Below are 23,584 nucleotides of genomic sequence, written 5' to 3'. Positions count from 1 at the left end.
TGGGAGTATTAGCTTTGCTTAAGAACAATCAGTTAGACATCATACAGTACACAATCACATTTAACTCCTGCTCTATATGTCACAGTCTTTGTGACTCACCTTCAAGTCCAAGTGAGCTATCCTCCAGCTATGCAGGTAGTGTAAAGCTTCTAGAATGTCCCTAAGGTACAAGGCCACCTTCTCTTCAGTGAGGTTACCCCAGCTGACTATGTAGTCCAGGAGACGGCCTTGATCAGCCCTGCAGACACAAAGCACCAGAGAGAGACATTAGCCCACCGATATGGTAGATGTACAAGAGGGCTGCTTGAACATGATTCAAAAGCACAACACAGTAAATAAATATATACAGTAATATATTGTTCAAAATGGTAACCAATTCTATTTCAATTCAGGAATGATAATTTCCTCAATAATCATAATACATACAGTGTGTATGTCCCAAATGCTACTGTAGGGTACTACTTTTGATCAGTTATAGGGAATAGGGTGCCATTTGGAGCCCATCCGCAGTTTTTCTAACATACATCTCCAGCACTAGCACGTAGCTGGTGGCTGTCTCGAAGGTGTCCAGCAGGCCGACCAGGTGTGGGTGTTCCAGACACTGTAGTATCCTCAGTTCCTGGAGCACCTGCTCACGCCGCATCAACCGCTTGTTGACATGTTTGGCTGCCACGGCACGCTTGCTCCCACGCTGGTCACAGCGCTTAGCCACTGAGAACCTCCCCCTGCCCAGTTCTGTGACCTCTGTATAGAAGGACTCAAAGTTGTTCTTCCAGATCACTTCACTCCCATCGTCGGAGGCCTCTGGGAAAATACAAACATTGAATGTTAAAATGCAAAAGTACTGAATAATTAATATACTGTGTGTAAGTAGTGTGAATATAGAGAATATACTGTATCTCCACAGGAGTCTACAACTCAACTCAACAGTGACTAACCTGAGACTCTGAGGCTGGCGGAGGATGACATGCTGCCCACTACGTTGGTGGCAACACAGGTGTACACCCCGTCATCCTCCACAGACACACCCATGATGAGGAGAGTTGCCTCGCCCGTGTCACTGCAGAGAGTGAAGGGAAGTTTCAACAATAGCAACATTTACTTTAATTAAACTACAACAGAACATTGTCTTCCAACAGCTAAGTCATTCTAACGCGTTGCAATGATCCATGAAGAGTATCTACTAAATGACTAAAATGTAACGTAGAATGTCATCACTGCCGGTGTGTACCTGTAGGTGATGCTGTAGTGTCCGTCGTTGCTCAGAGTGCTGTGGTCAGGTCCTCTCCAGGTGACCGAGGCTTTGGGTCTTCCACAGACCTTACTCCTCAGAGTGACACTCTCCCCCAGGTCACAGGTCACATCACTCAGGGGCTGCAGGAACTCTGGGGGTACTACAGAGGTGACAGACAGACAGAGAACACGTGAGTTTGACTGTGTCACATGCTACAGTTGAAGTCGGAAGTTTACATACACCTGAGCCAAATACAATTAAACTCAATTTTTCACAATTCCTGAAATGTAATCCTTGTAAAAATTCCCTGTTTTAGGTCAGTTAGAATTACCACTTTATTTTAAGAATGTGAAATGTTAGAATAATAGTAGAGAGAATTATTTATTTCAGCTTTTATTTCTTTCATCACGTTCCCAGTGGGTCAGAAGTTTACATACACTCAATTAGTATTTGGTAGCATTGCCTTTAAATTGTTTAACTTGGGTCAAACATTTCGGGTAGCCTTCCACAAGCTTCCCAGAATAAGTTGGGTGAATTTTGGCCCATTCCTCCTGACAGAGCTGGTGTAACTGAGTCAGGAAAGTAGGCCTCCTTACTCACACACGCTTTTTCAGTTCTGCTCACAAATTTTATAGTATGCTTGGGGTCATTGTCCATTTGGAAGACCCATTTACGACCAAGCTTTAACTTCCTGACTGATGTCTTGAGATGTTGCTTCAATATATCCACATAATTTTCCTCCCTCATGATGCCATATATTTTGTGAAGTGCACCAGTCCCTCCTGCAGCAAAGCACCCCCACAACATGATGCTGCCACCCCCGTGCTTCATGGTTGGGATGGTGGTCTTCGGCTTGCAAGCCTCCCCCTTTTTCCTGCAAACATAACGATGGTCATCATGGCCAAACAGTTATATTTTTGTTTCATCAGACCAGAGGATATTTCTCCTTGTCCCCATGTGCAGTTGCAAACCATAGTCTGGCTTTTTTATGGCGGTTTTGGAGCACTGGCTTGTTCCTTGCTGAGTGGCCTTTCAGGTTATGTCGATATATGACTCGTTTTACTGTGGATATAGATACTTTTGTACCTGTTTCTTCCAGCATCTTCACAAGGTCCTTTGCTGTTCTGGGACTGAACTACGTTCATCTCTAGGAGACAGAACACGTCTCCTTCCTGAGCGGTATGACGACTGTGTGGTCCCATGGTGTTTATATTTACGTACTATTGTTTGTACAGATTAATGTGGTACCTTCAAGCGTTTGGAAATTACTCCCAAGGATGAACCAGACTTGTGGAGGTCTACAATTTTTTTCTGAGGTCTTGGCTGATTTCTTTTGATTTTCCCATGATGTCAAGCAAAGAGACACTGAGTTTGAAGGTGAGCCTTGAAATACATCCACAGGTACACCTCCAATTGACTCAAATGATGTCAATTAGCCTATCAGAAGATTCTAAAGCAATGACATAATTTTCTGGAATTTTCCGAGCTGTTTAAAGGCACAGTCAACTTAGTGTATGTAAACTTCTGACCCACTAGAATTGTGATACAGTGAATTATAAGTGAAATAATCTGTCTGTAAACAATTGTTGCCAAAACTATAGTTTGTTAACAAGAAATTTGTGGAGTGGTTGAAAAATAAGTTTTAATGACTTCAACCTAAGTGTATGTAAACTTCCTACTTCAACTGTAACTAGCCTTGTGATATACTAGCGTCCTGTCCATGGGGTGTACTTTCTTTTTCAAGCTGCCTCATGCTACAGAAACAGGAGACGGGCTCCTTGCCCTACACACTGCTCTGGCTCGGAGGATACTTACATGCAAACTACACAATCCCACATCTGAGCTACCCAATAGACAATAGAAAGCATGCAGTACAATACAAGACAATAAAAACTTGTCTTATTGAACCCCTACTATGTGAAAAAATAGATGTTATTCATTTACTGTATAGTAAAGCCCAAGCAAAAGCATTTAAATATATACATACCCTCATAGATGTAGTTGGGGTTTAAAAGCTGAAAGAAAAAATATGAACACAAATGTTTATTCTCCAAATTAGTTTGACCACACATACATTAAATAATTACAACATGAATCCATTAAATTAGGTTAATGTAGAGGGGCTTTAGATCTTACAGCCATACTGAGGATAATGTAGAGGGGCTTTAAGTCTTACAGCCATACTGAGGTTAATGTAGAGGGGCTTTAAGTCTTACAGCCATACTGAGGTTAATGTAGAGGGGCTTTAAGTCTTACAGCCATACTGAGGTTAATGTAGAGGAGCTTTAAGTCTTACAGCCATACTGAGGTTAATGTAGAGGGGCTTTAAGTCTTACAGCCATACTGCGGTTAATGTAGAGGGGCTTTAAGTCTTACAGCCATACTGAGGTTAATGTAGAGGTCATCCTGTCTGGGTTGGCGCCCCACCCTTGGGTTGTGCCGTGGCGGAGGTCTTTGTGGGCAATACTCAGCCTTGTCTCAGGATGGTAAGTTGGTGGTTGAAGATATCCCTCTAGTGGTGTGGGGGCTGTGCTTTGGCAAAGTGGGTGGGGTTATATCCTTCCTGTTTGGCCCTGTCCGGGGGTGTCCTCGGATGGGGCCACAGTGTCTCCTGACCCCTCCTGTCTCAGCCTCCAGTATTTATGCTGCAGTAGTTTATGTGTCGGGGGGCTAGGGTCAGTTTGTTATATCTGGAGTACTTCTCCTGTCCTATTCGGTGTCCTGTGTGAATCTAAGTGTGCGTTCTCTAATTCTCTCCTTCTCTCTTTCTCTCTCTCGGAGGACCTGAGCCCTAGGACCATGCCCCAGGACTACCTGACATGATGACTCCTTGCTGTCCCCAGTCCACCTGGCCGTGCTGCTGCTCCAGTTTCAACTGTTCTGCCTTATTATTATTCGACCATGCTGGTCATTTATGAACATTTGAACATCTTGGCCATGTTCTGTTATAATCTCCACCCGGCACAGCCAGAAGAGGACTGGCCATCCCACATATGCTCTCTCTAATTCTCGCTTTCTTTCTCTCTCTCTCTCTCTCTCGGAGGACCTGAGCCCTAGGACCATGCCCCAGGAATACCTGACATGATGACTCCTTGCTGTCCCCAGTCCACCTGACTGTGCTGCTGCTCCAGTTTCAACTGTTCTGCCTTATTATTATTCGACCATGCTGGTCATTTATGAACATTTGAACATCTTGACCATGTTCTGTTATAATCTCCACCCGGCACAGCCAGAAGAGGACTGGCCACCCCACATAGCCTGGTTCCTCTCTAGGTTTCTTCCTAGGTTTTGGCCTTTCTAGGGAGTTTTTCCTAGCCACCGTGCTTCTACACCTGCATTGCTTGCTGTTTGGGGTTTTAGGCTGGGTTTCTGTACAGCACTTTGAGATATCAGCTGATGTACGAAGGGCTATATAAATAAATTTGATTTGATTTAGAGGGGCTTTAAGTCTTACAGCCATACCAAGGTTAATGTAGAGGGGCTTTAAGTCTTACAGCCATACTGAAGTTAATGTAGAGGGGCTTTAAGTCTTACAGCCATACTGAGGTTAATGTAGAGGGGCTTTAAGTCTTACAGCCATACTGAAGTTAATGTAGAGGGGCTTTAAGTCTTACAGCCATACTGAGGTTAATGCAGAGGGGCTTTAAGTCTTACAGCCATACAGGTGATTATCAAATTAACTCTACCTTTACAGAAACTTTATTAGTCAGACAGTCTTGAGACTTGCGATAGCCGTTTTCCATCTTATTTTCCTTCCTGGTCTCCTTGTCTCTCTTCTCAGACTTTCTCCTGATGCGGAGTGCTGTGTGCCACGAGGATGACTTCCTGCTCCAGACAAGAGAACGAGAAAGAAAGGGGAAAAGAGAGAGAGAAAGAAAAAGGAAGAAAGGAAGAGAAAAATATTTACTTGTAACTTCTACATCTTTGTCTACCGTTTCACTTGTGATTGCAGAGCTCATGATGTGAAAATGGAAATGTCTTTGGGATGATTAAGCTTTTCATTAATTCATTTAAGTTGGTACATGGAGTAGCAGCAGTGTCTGTCTCTTACTTGATGGTTCCTTCTGGGAGGTCGGGGATGATGGTGGAGGTGTGACCCAGTACGTAGCCGGGGATCCAGCCCTCGGCGGCAGGGCCCTGCTCGGTGGCAGCCCGGAACACCAGGAACATGTTCTGCTGATTGGAGGCCAGCATCTGGACCACCTCGCCCTGGGAAACACTGATCTCATCCTCCTTCAGGGCCACGTAGTCCTGGGTCACCAGCATGGTGCTGATGCTGCTGCTGCTACTGCTTTCACTCTGGAGGAGGGGGAGGCAGGGGAGGATGAGAGAGAGACAGACAGACAGAATTATGTGATAATGACTCTAAAAGACAAATTCAAATGTTACTGATTTGACAGCACATGAGCATCCTGTTGTTCAGCTGTTTATATGCTAGAGCTCATACACAAAGAAGGACTAATTTCAAAGCATTCATTACAAAAGGTTTATAAAGTAGAGTGACATCTGATTCCTACATATCTCATAACTAGACCTTCTCATTTGTAGAAGCGAAGACAAGGTATCCAGAAGTCAGAGAGACAGAGTAGAGTTAACATGGAGTGGGTGTCTCTCAAAGACATTGAGAGTAGAGTGGAAACAGTTTCAGGAGAGAGAGCCTGAAATAAAGTTTGAAGTGAGGCCAAATGCATTTGGTGCGAGTCAAATGTATTCAGGGGCAAGGCAAGGAGAGAACGGGAACAAGGATGTGTCATCAGTCCCACAGAACCAAGACAGAAACGAAGCAGCATGGTCAGAGCAAGAGCTAAGAGAAAACAGGAAAGACGGCAAGCGTTTCTTTTTACATCAGAGCTCCTCTCCTTGCAGGCAGGTGAAGTCAAATATAAATTATATCAGCATTCATTTGAATTTAACCCAGTAAATGCCTCGATGGTTTTTCAGATCAGACCACAATAGCCTGAAGCAAAAGGACAGCAAAAACTCAGGTCGTGTCTAGAAAATGTTAGAGCCAAGACAGAGCTGGGTGTGTGAAGTTAGGGAAACAGAGGCAGAGAGTCATACTGGAAACACTTACCAAGGGAGAGGAGAGGACACCAACATACAGTACAGCAAGAGTTACTGTAGCAGTTAGCTGCTGTACCAACCAAAAACACACTGTTAGTAGAGTCTGAAAGACAGCAGGAAGGATGAAAACTCACACAAATAGGCAAGTTAGTGTACTTAGATAGTTTAGTATGCACTTGTGGTTCAGATGACCCAGGAGAACTTCTGGTCAGCCAGTAAGGTTAGTAGGGACTAAGCCGGACAGAAGCCTGGGACTCGAGTAGGGCTCTTACCCCGTTACTCTGCGTGGACTGTACGGACTGCTCACTGGTGGAGGAGCATGTGCTCATGCGGTCTATATCCTTGCTGTGGGTGGAGTGGCGGTGGCTGTGGCTCTCCTTGTGGCCCAGGGTTGAGTCTCCACTATCACTGTGGTAGGAGAAGGAGCCAGGCCGGCTAGCTGGGGAGGCTGGGACCGCGGTGGACCAGAAAAAGGAGCCTTTCTGGGCTGGGCTGCCCGGGATGAATTCCTCCTTTATGGGGCAGGTCAGTGGAGAGACCGTCCCTACCCGAGGCTTGGCAAGATTCAGAGGGGCCACAGCCAGCCGTGGGATGGGAGTCTGAGGGTCCTCCCCAGGGTAGCTCTCCTTGAAGATGCCCTCAGCAATGCCCAAGGACTTGCCATTGCTGTTGCTGCTGGTTCTGCTGTGGGGCCGGGGACCCTCCAGCACTTGCATCTTGGGGACATCTTGGGGGCCCAGGTCCCCCTCTGCATGGTCAGGAGGGCAGGGGGTCTGGGAGGAGGGGGAGGTGGAGGGGGATTGTCGGGACCACGTACCTGCTGTTCTGTCCGGGCCGTCAGAGCCCGGAGGGTGGTGGTGGTGGACTGGCTGCGGGATACGCGAGGAGGGCTGGGGGATGCGCGAGGGCCGGCGACTCTGGGGGCCACACAGAGAGTTACTCCCAGGGCCAACTGTGGAGCTGCTGCAGCCGCCTCCTGCCAGGCCACTGCTGCTGCTGGGGGCCCCCAGGCCTGCTCCACTTGCACCCACGTGGTTCCTCTGGTACTCTATAGGGGAAGTCAGTGCTGGGGGACACAAAGAGAGAGAGACAGAGAGAAAGAGTCACCTCAGTGGTATGAGTACACACTGTCTAGCTATGAAACAAAAATATAAAAACAGTCTTTGCATTTTGCATTTCAGTACATCATACTATAGTCCATCTTATTGTGTGCTCTAAACACTTATTTTCTCAAAATGTTGATACATTCTATGGAGCGGATGACTACACAGGAAGACAGATGAAACATCGTAATCATCTGGGAGAAGCTAGCATAATATCTCTACACAGTTACACAGATGATCCGTGATGTGTCTTTTTTACCATTGAGAAAGTTGCGCTGGCTCTCCAGGATCTGGGTGATCTGGTGGACCCACATCTGGCTGACTCCAGGGTTGGCTGAGTGCATTACGTAGGTCTCCACACCGCCACTGGATGACCGGGAGGTCAGGGTGAACTTACAGGGGTCGTCTGTGCTCTCCTCCAGGCCCAGCCAGCTCACCTGGACACACACACAAGATACAGGGGAGAGGAGGGGATGTGAGTGTTTTCAGAATCAGACAACTATTCAAACGACTTTGGCCCTTAGGGTAATTACTATCCTAGCAATGTCCAGACCCAAAAAATACATCCACTGTAATATGATCTAAGTGGATTGATTAGGGGAGATGATCACGATCGATGCTCCATACCTTGACACTGTTCTTGAAGAGGTATCCCGGCTGGGAGTAGCCTTTCTTCTTGTCCAGGGGCTCACTGAAGATGACGATCTGTTCGAAGAGGAAGACCCTCCTCTCCTTCATCCTTGTGAGAAGCCCCCCGTCCTGATCTGATACCATGAAGGTGTCCTGGAGCAGCAGTCTGCCTTGGGCCACAATCTTGCCCTGAATGGGGGAATAACAATGTATTGCCTGGCTGATTAGATAAAGGTTTAAGGCCCAATGCAGCCGTTTTATATCCATATCAAATTATTTCTGGGAAAGTACCATACTGTAATAGATTTCCATTCAAATGGGCAAAAGTAGCTTTTAGCAAAACACTATTTCTCAAGCAAGAATTTAGCTAAGAGTGTCTAGGAGTCATCTAAGTGGGGAGGGGAAAACTAGCTGTTATTGGCAGAGAGGTTTGGAACTCTCTTTGTTATTGGTCTATTAACCAATTTACGCATGGTGATGTCACCATGGAAAGCCAAAAATCCCACACATGCAAACCTGCTGATTAGAAAGTCCTGTGTAGATTGTATTTTGAATCAGAAACTATCAGGAAATAACTCTAATCAAATTTGTTCACACTTTTACTGTCAGTTTGATATAAAAAAACAGGCAAAACAGAATTTTGACTGTACTGGACCTTTAAATAAAATACATACAAATAAAAGGAGGGAGGACAGAAGACAGCCTCAGACTTATTCTTAGCCACTCAGGTGAAATATGCATATTATATGCATGCTATTACCATATAATACAATGAGTGAAAACAGAGAGAGAGAGAGCAAACCCTTCTCCCATTTATCATATGATCCATGTGACTTAACGGTTGAAATCAAATTCAAATAATCTATTTTGGAGATTTTGTGACCTTCTAAACTGAGCCAGATCGAACTGAAAGACCACATTCTCTATTCCCTGAAGAAGACAAAGCCCGTGAGTCTTACGTCAAAGCCTTGGAGACGCCCAACGTTCATCATGTCGTTGCATCTTTTGGGCACAACACACATGACCTCCACCGCTTTCTGGGAGAAACAGAGAAGATAGAAAACACCATTTTAGAGGGAAAGAAAACATAATCACAGCTTTATAACAAGTATAACTTTTAGGTAAAAACAAAACCAGAACAATATTAATGCTTGTCCATGTTATTAGGGGTGGAAGGCCATCAAATCAAACCCAGATTGTAGTTCTTACCTCCAGCTCAGTAGTATCTACTGCAGCCTTTTTGGAGAACTTAAGTAAATCCTTCAGTAGGAGCTGGTACTTCATGATGCGCTGCACAGGCTTAATGAGAAGATCAGTGATCTGGAGTCTGTGGCCTAGACGCTGCTTGAACTCCTAAAATATACAGGGAGCCATTAGATTTATTTGCACACAGTAAAAACAAAGGACTGCATAAAAATATAACACAAGGTATGAGAAAAGGAAACAATGAGGCTCTTATGACGAAATATGTGCTCCGTTCGAGACTGGAATAAACCCACTTGCGGGGTATGTGTGGAGGGAGTATGTGTATTCTTACCTCAAAGTAAGTGTCTATGTACTCAGACACGATGTGCTCTGATTTGGGCTTGTTCTGACAGTACACGATGTACATGTGTAACCGTCGCTCCTAGCAGGAAAACAAGGGAAATGGTGAGAAAGTGGCATTATGGTCCTTGCTATCCGGAATCCTTGGGATGTCCCTACCCCATTTAATTTCAAATTTAAATGAGGGGTTATGGTTAAGGTTAGGGTTTAGCACTAACCTTGTTATGATGCACAGCACAGTGACATCCACTACAGATGGTATATTTTGGCCAATGAAAACCATCAAATCTCTCTTACTTGTTTTACGAACAGGGGAGCCAGCCTATCAGGGTCCTCCAGGCACTTCTCTAGCTCTCCCAGGAAGAAGCTGTGGCCAATCAGAGAAGAGTATTGTGAGAAATACACTAATATAAAAGTCAATCTAATAATAACGCTAGTACTGTAGGTAGGTACTATTCTCGTCTTACTCTCTATGCCAGTCGTAGATCTGGTGAATATTCCCAAACACTATCTTGTCTTTTCCCCTCATGTCGTCTGGCACGCCGTCCTCCTTCATTTTGCTGATGTAGCCCTGAAGGGGAGATAAGACATTCAGGTGACCACAGGACTATACACAGCACCAAATTCAGCCAATACTATTCCAATGCCCTGTCCACAAACAACCTCTGCCCCTTAGGGCACTTGTGGTGATCTGATATGTATATGCACTATGTTTAGAGGGAAAGGTGGAGCTGTTACCATATTGCTTTTACCTCTTCAGCTCATTTAGATTCATATGGAGAGCCTAGGGTCGTAAGGATTAGGGATTGTTTTGTGGACGGGACCTAGCACTTTCACCAAGTCTAGAACGTGAACAGAGTGTGATGGAGAGGAGTGAGTCAATGATTATGGGCCTACAGTAAAGTAAGAAACAAGGTGTTCTCACCTCCACCACTGAACCCAGGTCTCTCACGTAGTCCCTCTCTGTCTCCACCAGCTCCAGTAACACATAGCTGTAGGGAAGAGAGGTGAAGTAAACAATGAGGGGATTGTTTAACTAGACCACCACAGGACAGTTTTATCTGATGGCTCAGGGCATATTGTAGGCTGTGAGACCCTAGAAATAGAATGACTAGAAAGGGCCCTTCACAGGTCCACCCATTACGGCCTCATTGGCTTGAATGAGGGGGACCCTTCGAGTCATTCTATTTCTACTCACTGGCGTCTCTTGAGGAAACCCGACTTGCGCTCGTCCATCTCATCGATGGGGGAGGAGGAGGACAGGAGGGAGTTGTCGGAGGGGTTGAGGGAGGGGCTGCTGCTGTCCCCTTGTTCCACAGAGAGAGAGCTGGGACGGTCCTCCAGGGACTGATAGAGAGAGAGAGAGAGAGAGAGAGAGAGAGAGAGAGAGAACTTACTGTATATTCATTGTGCACATGCAATGACTAAGCAGAGCTTCTCCATACAATCACTGTGCGAGCAGAGAGAGCAGTGGTGTTGCTGCTAGGGTGTGACAAAGTTTGGCAGCATTAATGTGCTATGCCAGGTCTTGTGTCTAGAAGCAGTCAGTTGGTGTGGTGACTCAAATGGTTCACAGATGACTGGTGGGCCATGGCACCGTCACACATTCACCCTGGCACCAGACTGGCCTGAGCTGAGCTGGCAGTGCGTGTCTGTGCGTGCGTGTGTGTGCGTAACTGACAGCGGTGTGGCAGACAGATGGATAGCTGGGTCTTACCATCTTACTCTTGACCAGCTCCTCGATGGCACTGACCAGCTCAGCCGCACTGGGTGTCTCTGAACTACTGGGTCGGCCCGATAGACGAGAGGCCGCCTGGAAGGGAGGGAGAGAGACAGAGGGACAGTGACAGAGAGAGACACAGACAGAGAGAGGCAGACAGCGACATAGAAAGGAAAGAGAGCGTGAGAGAGAGAGACAGAGAAAGTAGAGAGAGCGTGAGAGAGAGACAGAGAAAGTAGAGAGAGCGTGAGAGAGAGACAGAGAAAGTAGAGAGAGCGTGAGAGCGAGAGAGAGAACATGAAAGAAAGAACCAAAGAAAGTAAAGAAAGTGTGAGCGACAGAAAGAGAGACAGAAAGAGAGAGGTGTGCATGGTTCAATATTAAAATCTAATCAAATGTTATTTGTCACATGTGCCAAATATAACAGACATTACAGTGAAATGCTTACTTACAAGCCCTTAACCAAAAATAGTTTTAAGTTAAAAAAACTAAAAAAACATTTGGATGGGTGGGTCTTACCATCTTACTCTTTACAGTGATGTTTACAATCTACATTTGATTAATATTTTCAGTAAAGTATTTGTCACTGTATTACATATTTTTCTACATATTACAGCACATGATGACATCACCGCATCATACATTAATTTCTTAGAGAAGCTCACCATTGACGTGTTTTGACACCGCCCAGCATTCCAAATGGGTGTGGTCTCCCTAATCAGGGCCAAATAGGGGTCTAATGGGGGCCAGGCTAGCATGGAGGATACAGGGGACGAGGTGGGGGTTGGGGTTGGTTGGAGCAAGCTTCTGAGCACTGGCACCACAGTGGAGCATATGACTGAACAATGTACATGTGCTTTTAAATACTCCATTAAAACAGGGGTAAACCGGGCAACAGGCCAGTCACAAGCACAGCTAGACTGGCTAAACAATAGCAACAGGCTAAACTAAACAAGGCCAGGTCTTTAAAGGGGTAGTCAGTCAGTTCTAGTCAAACTTCACTAACTACAGCAAATGGAGTATTTGTCACATCCGCAACAATAGTCCTAGAATAATATAGGGCAGCAAGGGTGAGGAGATAGCATGACAGGATGGATGGGAAGTCAAATAAAGACTGGGCTGGTTGGTTGGTTGGATGGGGGAGTGTGACTAGAGCGTAGGCAGTTACATGGAGAGGTACGAGGGTGAGGAGATAGCATGACAGGATGGATGGGAAGTAAAATAAAGACTGGGCTGGTTGGTTGGTTGGTTGGGGGAGTGTGACTAGAGCGTAGGCAGTTACATGGAGAGGTACGAGGGTGAGGAGATAGCATGACAGGATGGATGGGAAGTAAAATAAAGACTGGGCTGGTTGGTTGGTTGGTTGGGGGAGTGTGACTAGAGCGTAGGCAGTTACATGGAGAGGTACGAGGGTGAGGAGATAGCATGACAGGATGGATGGGAAGTCAAATAAAGACTGGGCTGGTTGGTTGGTTGATTGGGGGAGTGTGACTAGAGCGTAGGCAGTTACATGGAGAGGTACGAGGGTGAGGAGATAGCATGACAGGATGGATGGCTGGGAAGTAAAATAAAGACTGGGCTGGTTGGTTGGTTGGTTGGTTGGTTGGTTGGTTGGTTGGTTGGTTGGTTGGTTGTGGGAGTGTGACTAGAGCGTAGGCAGTTACATGGAGAGGTACGAGGGTGAGGAGATAGCATGACAGGATGGATGGGAAGTAAAATAAAGACTGGGCTGGTTGGTTGGTTGGTTGTGGGAGTGTGACTAGAGCGTAGGCAGTTACATGGAGAGGTACGAGGGTGAGGAGATAGCATGACAGGATGGATGGCTGGGAAGTAAAATAAAGTCAGGGCTGGTTGGTTGGTTGATTGGGGGAGTGTGACTAGAGCGTAGGCAGTTACATGGAGAGGTACGAGGGTGAGGAGATAGCATGACAGGATGGATGGGAAGTAAAATAAAGTCAGGGCTGGTTGGTTGGTTGGATGGGGGAGTGTGACTAGAGCGTAGGCAGTTACATGGAGAGGTACGAGGGTGAGGAGATAGCATGACAGGATGGATGGGAAGTAAAATAAAGACTGGGCTGGTTGGTTGGTTGGATGGGGGAGTGTGACTAGAGCGTAGGCAGTTACATGGAGAGGTACGGAAACTGAGACAAAACAGAGGCAGAACAAAAATCAACATAATGCTATGGTAAAGTTAAAGCAAAGTTAAGAAAGAAGAGAAAATGATATTAGTGTCAAAGAAACGCCTATCGCTAGTTACAATAACTGTTCTGTGATGATGAATGAATGAAGCTAAACTGCATAGGTATAAAATATCTACCTCTTCAGACAAACTGGTCTAAAAGAAATACATTCATTGATTTACCAATGTCTCTTTTTATTTTCCAAAATATCTTACAGGAAAGACAATTGTCCCCTCTTTGATATACTCTAACTAAACATCATGGAGGCCTGTTAGGTGTGTGTGTGTGTGTGTGTGTGTGTGTGTGTCTGTCTCACCTTGTCGTCCTGAGAGTCAGCCTGCAGCAGGCTGTGTTGTTGGATGGCCATGGGGGGAGGCAGGGGTACAGCATCAGCCCCCTCCTCTCCCTCCTCCTCCCCACAGCTCTGCATCCCAGAGGAGGAGGACTTGGACAGAGTCCCACTGCTCAGCCCCTCGTTCCTCATCCTCTGTAGAGGGACAACGACAACAGAGCTTACAACTACATAGAACACAATCAGCTCAAAAGAAAGGGGAGAAGGAAATTAGTGAGAGATTTAATGTTGAATAGATCATGTAAAAGAGAAAGAAAGGAAGTGATATATGAGTGATAGAGGTGACCAATCGAACGGACCTCCTCGATGGTCTCGTCCTGTGGCGTGGCGGCATTGTCGTCCGAGTCTTTCTGGGAGCCGGCGGAGTCTGCGTTCTTGCTGCGTCCGTCACGGTTCTTCTTGTGCTTGTGGGCCAGCTTCTTGACGTGTCCATCGGCCTTGCCGCTGCTCAGGCGCCTCACTGGGCTGGTCAGCCACTTCCTCAGCGTGTTGCCCGGTCGCTTGGGCCCTGGGGAGCTGTGGAAGCCCAGGGTGTGGCTGGTGCCAGGCTGGATGGCATCGTTACTGGACACAGACAGGGTGTCTGCAGGCGGAGAGACATGGAGAGAGAGAAAAGAGAGAGAGAGAGAGAGAAGGAGAGGTCAGTCAGAGCACAGTATCCTGGGAATGGATCTGAATTCAGCTATGAAGGTACCAATGAGATTAGGTGCACTTTTGCAAGGTACCTCATTACCTAGGAGGCATAATTCTTTATGTATATATACTCAGACATTCCATTTTAGTACATGATGGTTAGAGTGGAGCATCGCATCCTAACATTGCGTGTCCACCCTCTGCACTGAAGTGTCTATCGATAGATATTCCTCCTATGAAAGTGAACTGGAAGATCCTCCTTTTAAAAACTGTGGCATACTCAACATTATATAAAAGTTGCATAAGCTTGCATAAATTCTCTGTCTGTGTGTGTGTGTGTGTGTGTTTGTGTGTGTTTGTTTGTGTGTGTGTGTGTGTGTGTGTGCATCTACTTTAGGCTGAATGCCCACCACCTCCCTCTCCTGTGGTTCTATCTCCCCTGAGAGGTGTGGGAGAGGACTTGGCTGAGGCTGTGGGTTTAAATGTGGTGCAGTGTGGGGTGCTTCTGCTGATGTAAACTGAGGGATGCTACTCAGGGTGGATAGATTGCCCAGGTCCCGGCTTCACAGAAATGTTGTATCCTTCAAAAACAGGTTGAGCCAAAGGTTTGTCTATAGGGGCTCGCCTCATATGTTGACGGAGATGACCGAACTGAACTTGTGATGAATAGATGGATATGTAGTGCATTCTCCATGTGTTTCTTCTGTCTCTGTGTGGCCGGGTTCTTAGCCCACTGACGGCAGTAGAGTAAAGTGACCAGTGAGGTGACCTCTGTGTTCTCAGCGGTTGGCTCTGTCTCTCAGTGAACTGAACTCTGTGTTACCAGATCCTCCTACTGATCTGGTCTAATCACAACAGCTTCTGACAGGGCATGATGACCATCCTGGAAGGGTCAGGGTTCCCCAACAGTGCACCCACTCGCTCAGTAAAAATAACATGTACCTACAGTATGCTGCCATGAGAAAAGATGACAGGCCTTTTAAAGAATCTTAGAACTTCTAACACTGAGAAATGAATCAATTCAAAACAACAACATATGACCTGAGAAATCTCTAACAATCCTATACAAATCTGAGTGGGATAGAAGGTGATGGTTCTGAATTGACCCCATGATTATCATGTACTGATCAGGCCTTTGGCATTGACTGATCACACACGCATTATCTTGCTGATACAAAGATTGAACAGGGTGCTGCTGCACTAGTGCATCGTATATGGTAGAGTGGGTCTCAGCAAGGAGAGAGGAGTGTGTGACTTTTCTTTTTCATTTGTACAGTGAGACTCGGGTCAAAGGGAGGATTCACCCATGGCCATGTCGAAAGGGGTTCTCTTAGCAGCCAAAGAGCAATCTCAGGAGATGTTCTCAAGCCAGGCCATGGATGATTTCATGAAGTCTCTACAGCTGTTTTCCTAAAGCCATAGCACAGTAAATTACTTCCATACTGTTTCAAAATGTTGCGCAAACAAGTCAGGCTGAATGGTGCGCCAGATGAAAGACAGTGTATGAATAGAGTTAATAACCTTCCCTTCAGTTCCAGATGTATTTGATACTATGTTGGACTATGTTGTTTTAAGACGTGTTTGAATAGACAGTTTTAATTCATCATTCCAGGTGGCACTATATTTGCTACAATCGTTTTGATGTGCATGCAAGGGTGCCATTTTCACAAAATGATTCAAGGTGTCATTTGACTGCTTTATGATGTCACAATAGGTTTTCTGGCTCAGGCTCTGATACTCAGACAGGGTTGGATTGTGACATCATGACAGTCTAATGATGTCAAATGACACTCAAATGATGTCACAATTGGACTGCTGAGGGTGATCTGAGACTGACACTTTCCCAGGCCTTCATTCGTTCCTCAGACACGGTTGGATCAGACTGACACATCTCTAGACCTACAAAGAGCCCAGGAGCAAATAAGCCCAGGATCCATTTGGGGCTACTTCATCCTCACTTTCGGGCTTACTTCTTCTCAAGATGGTGTGCATTGACATTGGCGTGCAGCACTGCAAACTCCCAACCTGGTCCAGAGTTGGAATGGATATCACACCAGACGAGTTGAGACATGTGGTGGACTCCATAACCATGCCTGAAGTGGACTGCACCATGCTGGTCCTCGGGGGGGCCTTTCTGGCCATCTGCTTGGTTTGCCTGTGGCTCAGCAGGAGGAAGTGGACAAGGCAAGGCCAAGGGAAGGGAGGTCTGCTCCAGTGCCAGGCTAAAGGTGACAGCAACAAGGCTTTGCTGATGATGGAGCTTCAGGAGAAGGTTCTGCTGAGGATGGAGGGCATGGAGCAGCGTCTCGACGCCATGGAGGACTTCATCAGGTCAGTCTCAACTCTTAGCCTCATGCGTAACTAAATAGATCATGTCAACTATAGATAAGGGCCAGAACTCACTTCCATATAAGATGAAATTGAAGGTTAAAATGTTCATCTCATAGCAACATGTATTAATAGACCACACTGATTGGTACGTTTTGTCTTGTGCCTTCCTTAGCTGCATGGGGAAGAAGAGGACCATGGAGAAGACAATGTACGGCAAGCAGGAGGCTGCTGGTGACAAGAGCAAAAGGGATGCCCTGCGCTTCTCTGACTGCTCTGACAACTCCAATTAATGTCTCAATACCTCAAGACCTGTTTATGGACACTGTGCATTTCTTTAAAAATACATTCAACTGATTTGAAAATAAAAGACGTGAAATTTAAAAACACTTTTCCTCTCCTCTTTTCACTCTGTGGGGAATAGCATTGTATGTAGTTACAGTATATTCTGATAGACACTTCACATGTGGGTCTTTCGTGACAGTGAACATGTGTGTCACAGGGTGGGGTGGATGGGGGGGTTGAGGGGGATCACAGTCGTTAGTTAAAATGGCTTCAGGAGACCTATATATTGTAGTGCAATATCCTGCTGATATAAAGCATGTGTTCACTCTACTCTCGGTCTAACCCAGCTGTGGGAGTCCGAGCCAGAGAGCCTGAGAAGATGAGGTGTTCACACAGCCCTGTACTCTAAGTCTGCAGGGGAGAACCAAGGGCTTTCAAGAGACGTATAAATAACTCATTGCAGCCTACCATGAAAACCTGACTCCATTTATCAAATGTGTCACAATATTACTGACATAAAGGAAGGAGCCATTACGGGCTGTTTCAGTCATGCTTCAGTGTCCTATCGACCAAGTGGAGCAGTAGAAGGCTAGCAGGACCATGTGTTACAGTAACACTAGATGTGTACAGCAGACTATGCCAGACACACTAGGCAGACACCTCCAGGCCAGCCCAGCCGTACACAACCCCATCCTCCATTCTGAGAGGAGGAAGGAAACAGGCATCAAATCTCCACCTGAACAAACCTAGCCTTCTAGTACACCACAGAGACAGGGTTCAGTGTGTCCCTCCCCACAGGCCCACCTTCCCTCTACTTACCTGAGGGAAGTACACTCATGCCACGGTGCCCAGTAAAACTTTCCTTCCCTCTAATACTGTGCAGAGCTGTCGCACAGTGTATCAGTGTGATTACATTGAAGGAGACCCACAAACAACTTACTCTGTGTCCATATTGTCTCGTCTAGCTGGCTAAAAGGGTACAGTTATAGTATATCTCTCACATTTACATCAACTGCTTTTGAACTCTTCCATTGTCAGCCAGTGGGTTAGTGGCAGGGGGGAAAACTCAGTCTGGTGCACAGTTCTACACATGAGTGTGTATCCACTCCACATATTGAGCAAACAGGACAGAGACATGCAAGGGGCCTGACCCCTGGTGTAACAGCGCTATATAGGTCTGAAGAGCTCTCACAGCTCCCCATCAATCACCTCAGAAAGTGGGCTACGGGGTCTCATATACTGTATGAAGGAGAAAGACTGGGACACTAAAACTAATTTCAGTGAACACAACATAACTTCTCTTTTAATATTGTATTTGTATTCATGAATTTTTGTGTGGTTGAGACAAAGATGTCCAAGACCAATATCCCCTCAGGGACAATAATGATTATCTGATCTCACAGTCCTGTCACAGCTACAAAGCAGCATCACTAGCTAAATTTGAAGTGTGTCCTGGGGCGAGATATCATATTGGTTTGATATAATACTGGTTTGAGAGGTTTGCGTGTCCTCGTAGACGTAGACAGTGATTTAACAGAAGGAGGGTCACCAGCCTTGACACATTCCTGTCCATTGTTTATTCAGCAGGCTGTAAAATAACCCCAGACATCACAGACATGCCCCCTGTGGGACACTGTCTCTGTGTCCCAAATGCACCCTTTTCCCTATTTAGTGAACTTCTTTTGACCAGATAGTGCACTATATCGGGGATAGAGTGCCATTTGGGATGCATTCCGTCTTTGGGTAGTGGGTTGGAAAATAAGCACTGCGGTGACCTCTGTTCTCCCGCTAGGAGTCTTTCATCAGTCAACTCAGTTACTGAGCTCACTACTGCCATCTGTCCCAAACCCGGGTCTGCTGTGATTATGTGAGCCCACTGAGCTAAAGCCTAGGGATTAGGAGACACAATAGGTTCTGGCATGACACATACAGTACGTTCAAACACATGTAAATATGGTATCCCTGTCTGCTTAGTACATTTCAGGTCACTATCAGCAGTAGAGTATGAGACAGAATGGTGGTGAGGAGTAGGGCTGTCATGTCATTTTGGATGATGGTTATTGGCCAGCCAATAATAAACGTTCCAATAGCAAAAAATAAATAATAATAATATATATTATTATTTATTTTCTAACAACAACAAAATTATCCTCTCCCCCGCTCCTGGCTGCATGTGCTGCCATATAAATAGAACAGGTGTCCCCAATCAAGTCAATGATGGCATAATGGCTGGACTGGCAGCCATTGCGAATGTACAGGAAGTTATTAAAGATCGGTGATACTATCAAGAGCAGTGTGCGGTTTCCTTTTCCTTCAGAATGTACAGGAAGTAAAAGCAGGAAGTGTCCCATGAGCCACATCATGAATTAATATTCTACATTACCATGGAAATTATTGCATCACAATTAGGGCTGTGGCGGTCACGAAATCTCGTCAGCCGCTGATTGTCTTTTTTAAAATTTATTTTTTTAATAATATGTTTATTATTTTCCAATAAAAAATAAAATAAAAAAGACAGCAATACAAACAATGACATTCATTGTACTGTTGAATGGGATGGCCAATTTAGAGGACAAAACTAAACTTAACTCACACATACACAAAATAAAACAAAATCCTATTAGGTGGTACATGTATAAGAAGACAGCATATAGTCATTACAAGCAGTGTAGTTAAGCCAAAAATAAATATTGATTGGAGTACAGCACAGAGTAGCAGCAGATCGTCAACCCAGTTATGAAGCTGGACTAGACCATTTATCCAGTATCGGCTGCCATATTTTGTAAAACACTGGACTTCTATTGGAGGTATTGTATCGAATCTTTTCCATATGTATTACATTCCCTAAATCCTGTAATCCCATTTCAAAGGCAGGTACAGTCTCCAGTTTCCAAAATTGCAATATAAGCCTTTTGGCTAATAGAGTACAAAGAGAGACAGCTTTCCCTTCCTGGTTATTCCCATCAACTGTACCAAACAGAGCGATTAATGGGTCTGGGGCTAGAACTCTATCAAAGGCTTTAGATAAGTAATCAAAAATGAGAGCCCAGTAAGCATGTAACTTAGGGCATGTCCAGAATAAGTGGGTCAACGTCCCTTCATCCTGCTTGCACCTCTCACACAGTGGTGAGGTGTCCGGGAATATTTTATGCAGTTTTACTTTTGAGTAATGTAACCTGTGTATCACCTTAAACTGTACATGGTTGTGTCTGGCATTCACTGAACTGTGGTTTATATCACTGAGAGCTTCTACCCAGTCCTCATCTGAGATTTCTGAACCAAGTTCTTGTTCCCAAGCCCTTTTAATGGTGTCTGTAGATACCTCTATGTGGGCCTGTAGCACCTCATACAGTCTAGAGACCGACCCTTTTGAATGGGGTTTGAGAAGGATCAAGCTATCTAATGTAGGACTATTTGGCTTCATGCCATACTGTGGGATATGTGTCCTTAAGAAATTCCTGATTTGGAGGTATCAGAAAAAATGTGTTGTTGGCATGTTGAACTTTCCCTGTAATTGTTGAAATGAAGCTAACTGACCATCTATGTATAGATTACCAATTGTTGTGAGCCCCATCTCCATTGTGAAAACACTACATCATCCAATGGAAAGCATGACTCAGGCAAATTGGGCTGTCTATGTAAACAGTGGGTATGTTAAGAAAATACCTAATCTGTTTCCAGATCCTAAGAGTATGACAAATGACTGGATTAGAGTCATAAGTGTCTTTTTTCACATATGATGGACTATTAACACGTCCAGGAAGTGAGGAACGTTGACAGGAGGTCTGCTCAATCAAAAGCCATGAAGGCATATCATTCTGTCACATCCCAGGTAAACTTTCCCTCCAGAAAGACACAATGTTCAGATTAGCAGCCCAATACAGTTTGAAGTGAGGAAGGCCAAAGCCCCCCTCTATCTTGTACTTGCATAAATTATTCTTTGAAATTCTGGCTGCCTTGTTATCCCATAAAAATTGAGTTACTATTGAATCCAGTTTCTTAAAATAGCTTTGTGGTATGAAAGTGGGTAGACATTGGAGGAGGTAACGAAACCTGGGTAGGACAACCATTTAAATAACGTTTATACGACCAACCAAGGAAATAGGCAGAGTTTTCCCCAAAAATATATTTTGTTTCAGCTGATATATTTTCATGTCCCAATTCGCTTTCAATAGCTGATCAAGGTCTCTTGTCACTACAATGTCAAGACTTGTGAACTTGTTCTAAACGGGGTAGATTGCAGAAATTGCATATCCACAGGCCGTGATATTGGCATCAACTCACTTTTTTGCCAGTTTATCTTGTAGCCAGAGAAGGAGCCGAATGTGTTTATCAAGTTAAGTAAGGGTGGAATAGAAGTTTTAGGCTTGGACAAAAACAAAAGAACATCGTCTGCATATAGGGAAATTTTGTGCTGTGTGTCATTTATTTTAACAGAAGCGATATCGGCACATGCCCGAATGCGAGTAGCAAGGCGTTCCATGGCTATAGCGAAGAGAGCAGGCGAAATAGGGCACCCCTGTCGGCACCCCTTGAACAGGCGGAATGACTGCGACATTTCCTGATTGGTTACCACGGACACCATTGGGTGTGCATAAATAATTCTTATCCAATTAATAAATTCCTTTCCAAACCCGAAATGCTCCAGAACCGACATATACTTCCACTCAATCTGATCAAACGCCTTCTCTGCATCAAGAGCTATTACCACTGCCCCAACCTTATGATCGTGATACATTACGTTGAAATGGCGTCTCAAATTGTAGTATATACAGTGCCTTGCGAAAGTATTCGGCCCCCTTGAACTTTGCGACCTTTTGCCACATTTCAGGCTTCAAACATAAAGATATAAAACTGTATTTTTTTGTGAAGAATCAACAACAAGTGGGACACAATCATGAAGTGGAACGACATTTATTGGATATTTCAAACTTTTTTAACAAATCAAAAACTGAAAAATTGGGCGTGCAAAATTATTCAGCCCCTTTACTTTCAGTGCAGCAAACTCTCTCCAGAAGTTCAGTGAGGATCTCTGAATGATCCAATGTTGACCTAAATGACTAATGATGATAAATACAATCCACCTGTGTGTAATCAAGTCTCCGTATAAATGCACCTGCACTGTGATAGTCTCAGAGGTCCGTTAAAAGCGCAGAGAGCATCATGAAGAACAAGGAACACAACAGGCAGGTCCGAGATACTGTTGTGAAGAAGTTTAAAGCCGGATTTGGATACAAAAATATTTCCCAAGCTTTAAACATCCCAAGGAGCACTGTGCAAGCGATAATATTGAAATGGAAGGAGTATCAGACCACTGCAAATCTACCAAGACCTGGCCGTCCCTCTAAACTTTCAGCTCATACAAGGAGAAGACTGATCAGAGATGCAGCCAAGAGGCCCATGATCACTCTGGATGAACTGCAGAGATCTACAGCTGAGGTGGGAGACTCTGTCCATAGGACAACAATCAGTCGTATATTGCACAAATCTGGCCTTTATGGAAGAGTGGCAAGAAGAAAGCCATTTCTTAAAGATATCCATAAAAAGTGTTGTTTAAAGTTTGCCACAAGCCACCTGGGAGACACACCAAACATGTGGAAGAAGGTGCTCTGGTCAGATGAAACCAAAATTGAACTTTTTGGCAACAATGCAAAACGTTATGTTTGGCGTAAAAGCAACACAGCTGAACACACCATCCCCACTGTCAAACATGGTGGTGGCAGCATCATGGTTTGGGCCTGCTTTTCTTCAGCAGGGACAGGGAAGATGGTTAAAATTGATGGGAAGATGGATGGAGCCAAATACAGGACCATTCTGGAAGAAAACCTGATGGAGTCTGCAAAAGACCTGAGACTGGGACGGAGATTTGTCTTCCAACAAGACAATGATCCAAAACATAAAGCAAAATCTACAATGGAATGGTTCAAAAATAAACATATCCAGGTGTTAGAATGGCCAAGTCAAAGTCCAGACCTGAATCCAATCGAGAATCTGTGGAAAGAACTGAAAACTGCTGTTCACAAATGCTCTCCATCCAACCTCACTGAGCTCAAGCTGTTTTGCAAGGAGGAATGGGAAAAAATGTCAGTCTCTCGATGTGCAAAACTGATAGAGACATACCCCAAGCGACTTACAGCTGTAATCGCAGCAAAAGGTGGCGCTACAAAGTATTAACTTAAGGGGGCTGAATAATTTTGCACGCCCAATTTTTCAGTTTTTGATTTGTTAAAGTTTGAAATATCCAATAAATGTCGTTCCACTTCATGATTGTGTCCCACTTGTTGTTGATTCTTCACAAAAAAATACAGTTTTATATCTTTATGTTTGAAGCCTGAAATGTGGCAAAAGGTCGCAAAGTTCAAGGGGGCCGAATACTTTCGCAAGGCACTGTATGTCGGCCCGGGATAAAAACCTGTCTGGTCAGGGTGTATGATTTCAGAAATATATTTTTTCAATCGGTTTGCCAATATCTTTGTCAACACCTTGTTTTCTATGGGGAGTAACGACACG

General features: G+C 44.9%; 1 protein-coding gene across 2 annotated transcripts in view; it reads right to left on the bottom strand.

Annotated features, from left to right (window-relative positions):
- LOC139391634 (triple functional domain protein-like) overlaps nucleotides 1–23,584 on the bottom strand; it is a 134,532-nt gene that overhangs the window by 2,786 nt on the left and 108,162 nt on the right. For both annotated transcript variants that reach the window (XM_071139023.1, XM_071139031.1), the window contains 20 exons: nucleotides 14,128–14,411; nucleotides 13,793–13,963; nucleotides 11,294–11,389; nucleotides 10,775–10,923; nucleotides 10,502–10,568; nucleotides 10,044–10,147; nucleotides 9,874–9,943; nucleotides 9,569–9,658; nucleotides 9,241–9,384; nucleotides 8,991–9,068; nucleotides 8,029–8,220; nucleotides 7,661–7,838; nucleotides 6,571–7,364; nucleotides 5,286–5,533; nucleotides 4,921–5,059; nucleotides 3,222–3,249; nucleotides 1,232–1,394; nucleotides 939–1,060; nucleotides 525–804; nucleotides 100–238 (listed from right to left, as the gene is read on the bottom strand). In XM_071139023.1, coding sequence (XP_070995124.1) covers nucleotides 100–238; nucleotides 525–804; nucleotides 939–1,060; nucleotides 1,232–1,394; nucleotides 3,222–3,249; nucleotides 4,921–5,059; nucleotides 5,286–5,533; nucleotides 6,571–7,364; nucleotides 7,661–7,838; nucleotides 8,029–8,220; nucleotides 8,991–9,068; nucleotides 9,241–9,384; nucleotides 9,569–9,658; nucleotides 9,874–9,943; nucleotides 10,044–10,147; nucleotides 10,502–10,568; nucleotides 10,775–10,923; nucleotides 11,294–11,389; nucleotides 13,793–13,963; nucleotides 14,128–14,411 — 3,536 coding nt within the window. The remainder of the gene's footprint in view (nucleotides 1–99; nucleotides 239–524; nucleotides 805–938; nucleotides 1,061–1,231; nucleotides 1,395–3,221; nucleotides 3,250–4,920; nucleotides 5,060–5,285; nucleotides 5,534–6,570; nucleotides 7,365–7,660; nucleotides 7,839–8,028; nucleotides 8,221–8,990; nucleotides 9,069–9,240; nucleotides 9,385–9,568; nucleotides 9,659–9,873; nucleotides 9,944–10,043; nucleotides 10,148–10,501; nucleotides 10,569–10,774; nucleotides 10,924–11,293; nucleotides 11,390–13,792; nucleotides 13,964–14,127; nucleotides 14,412–23,584) is intronic.

Source organism: Oncorhynchus clarkii, chromosome 3 (assembly GCF_045791955.1).
Source record: "Oncorhynchus clarkii lewisi isolate Uvic-CL-2024 chromosome 3, UVic_Ocla_1.0, whole genome shotgun sequence".
NCBI lineage: Eukaryota > Metazoa > Chordata > Actinopteri > Salmoniformes > Salmonidae > Oncorhynchus > Oncorhynchus clarkii.
Note: the sequence above shows the minus strand (reverse complement) of the source record. Positions and strands in the feature narration are given on the sequence as shown.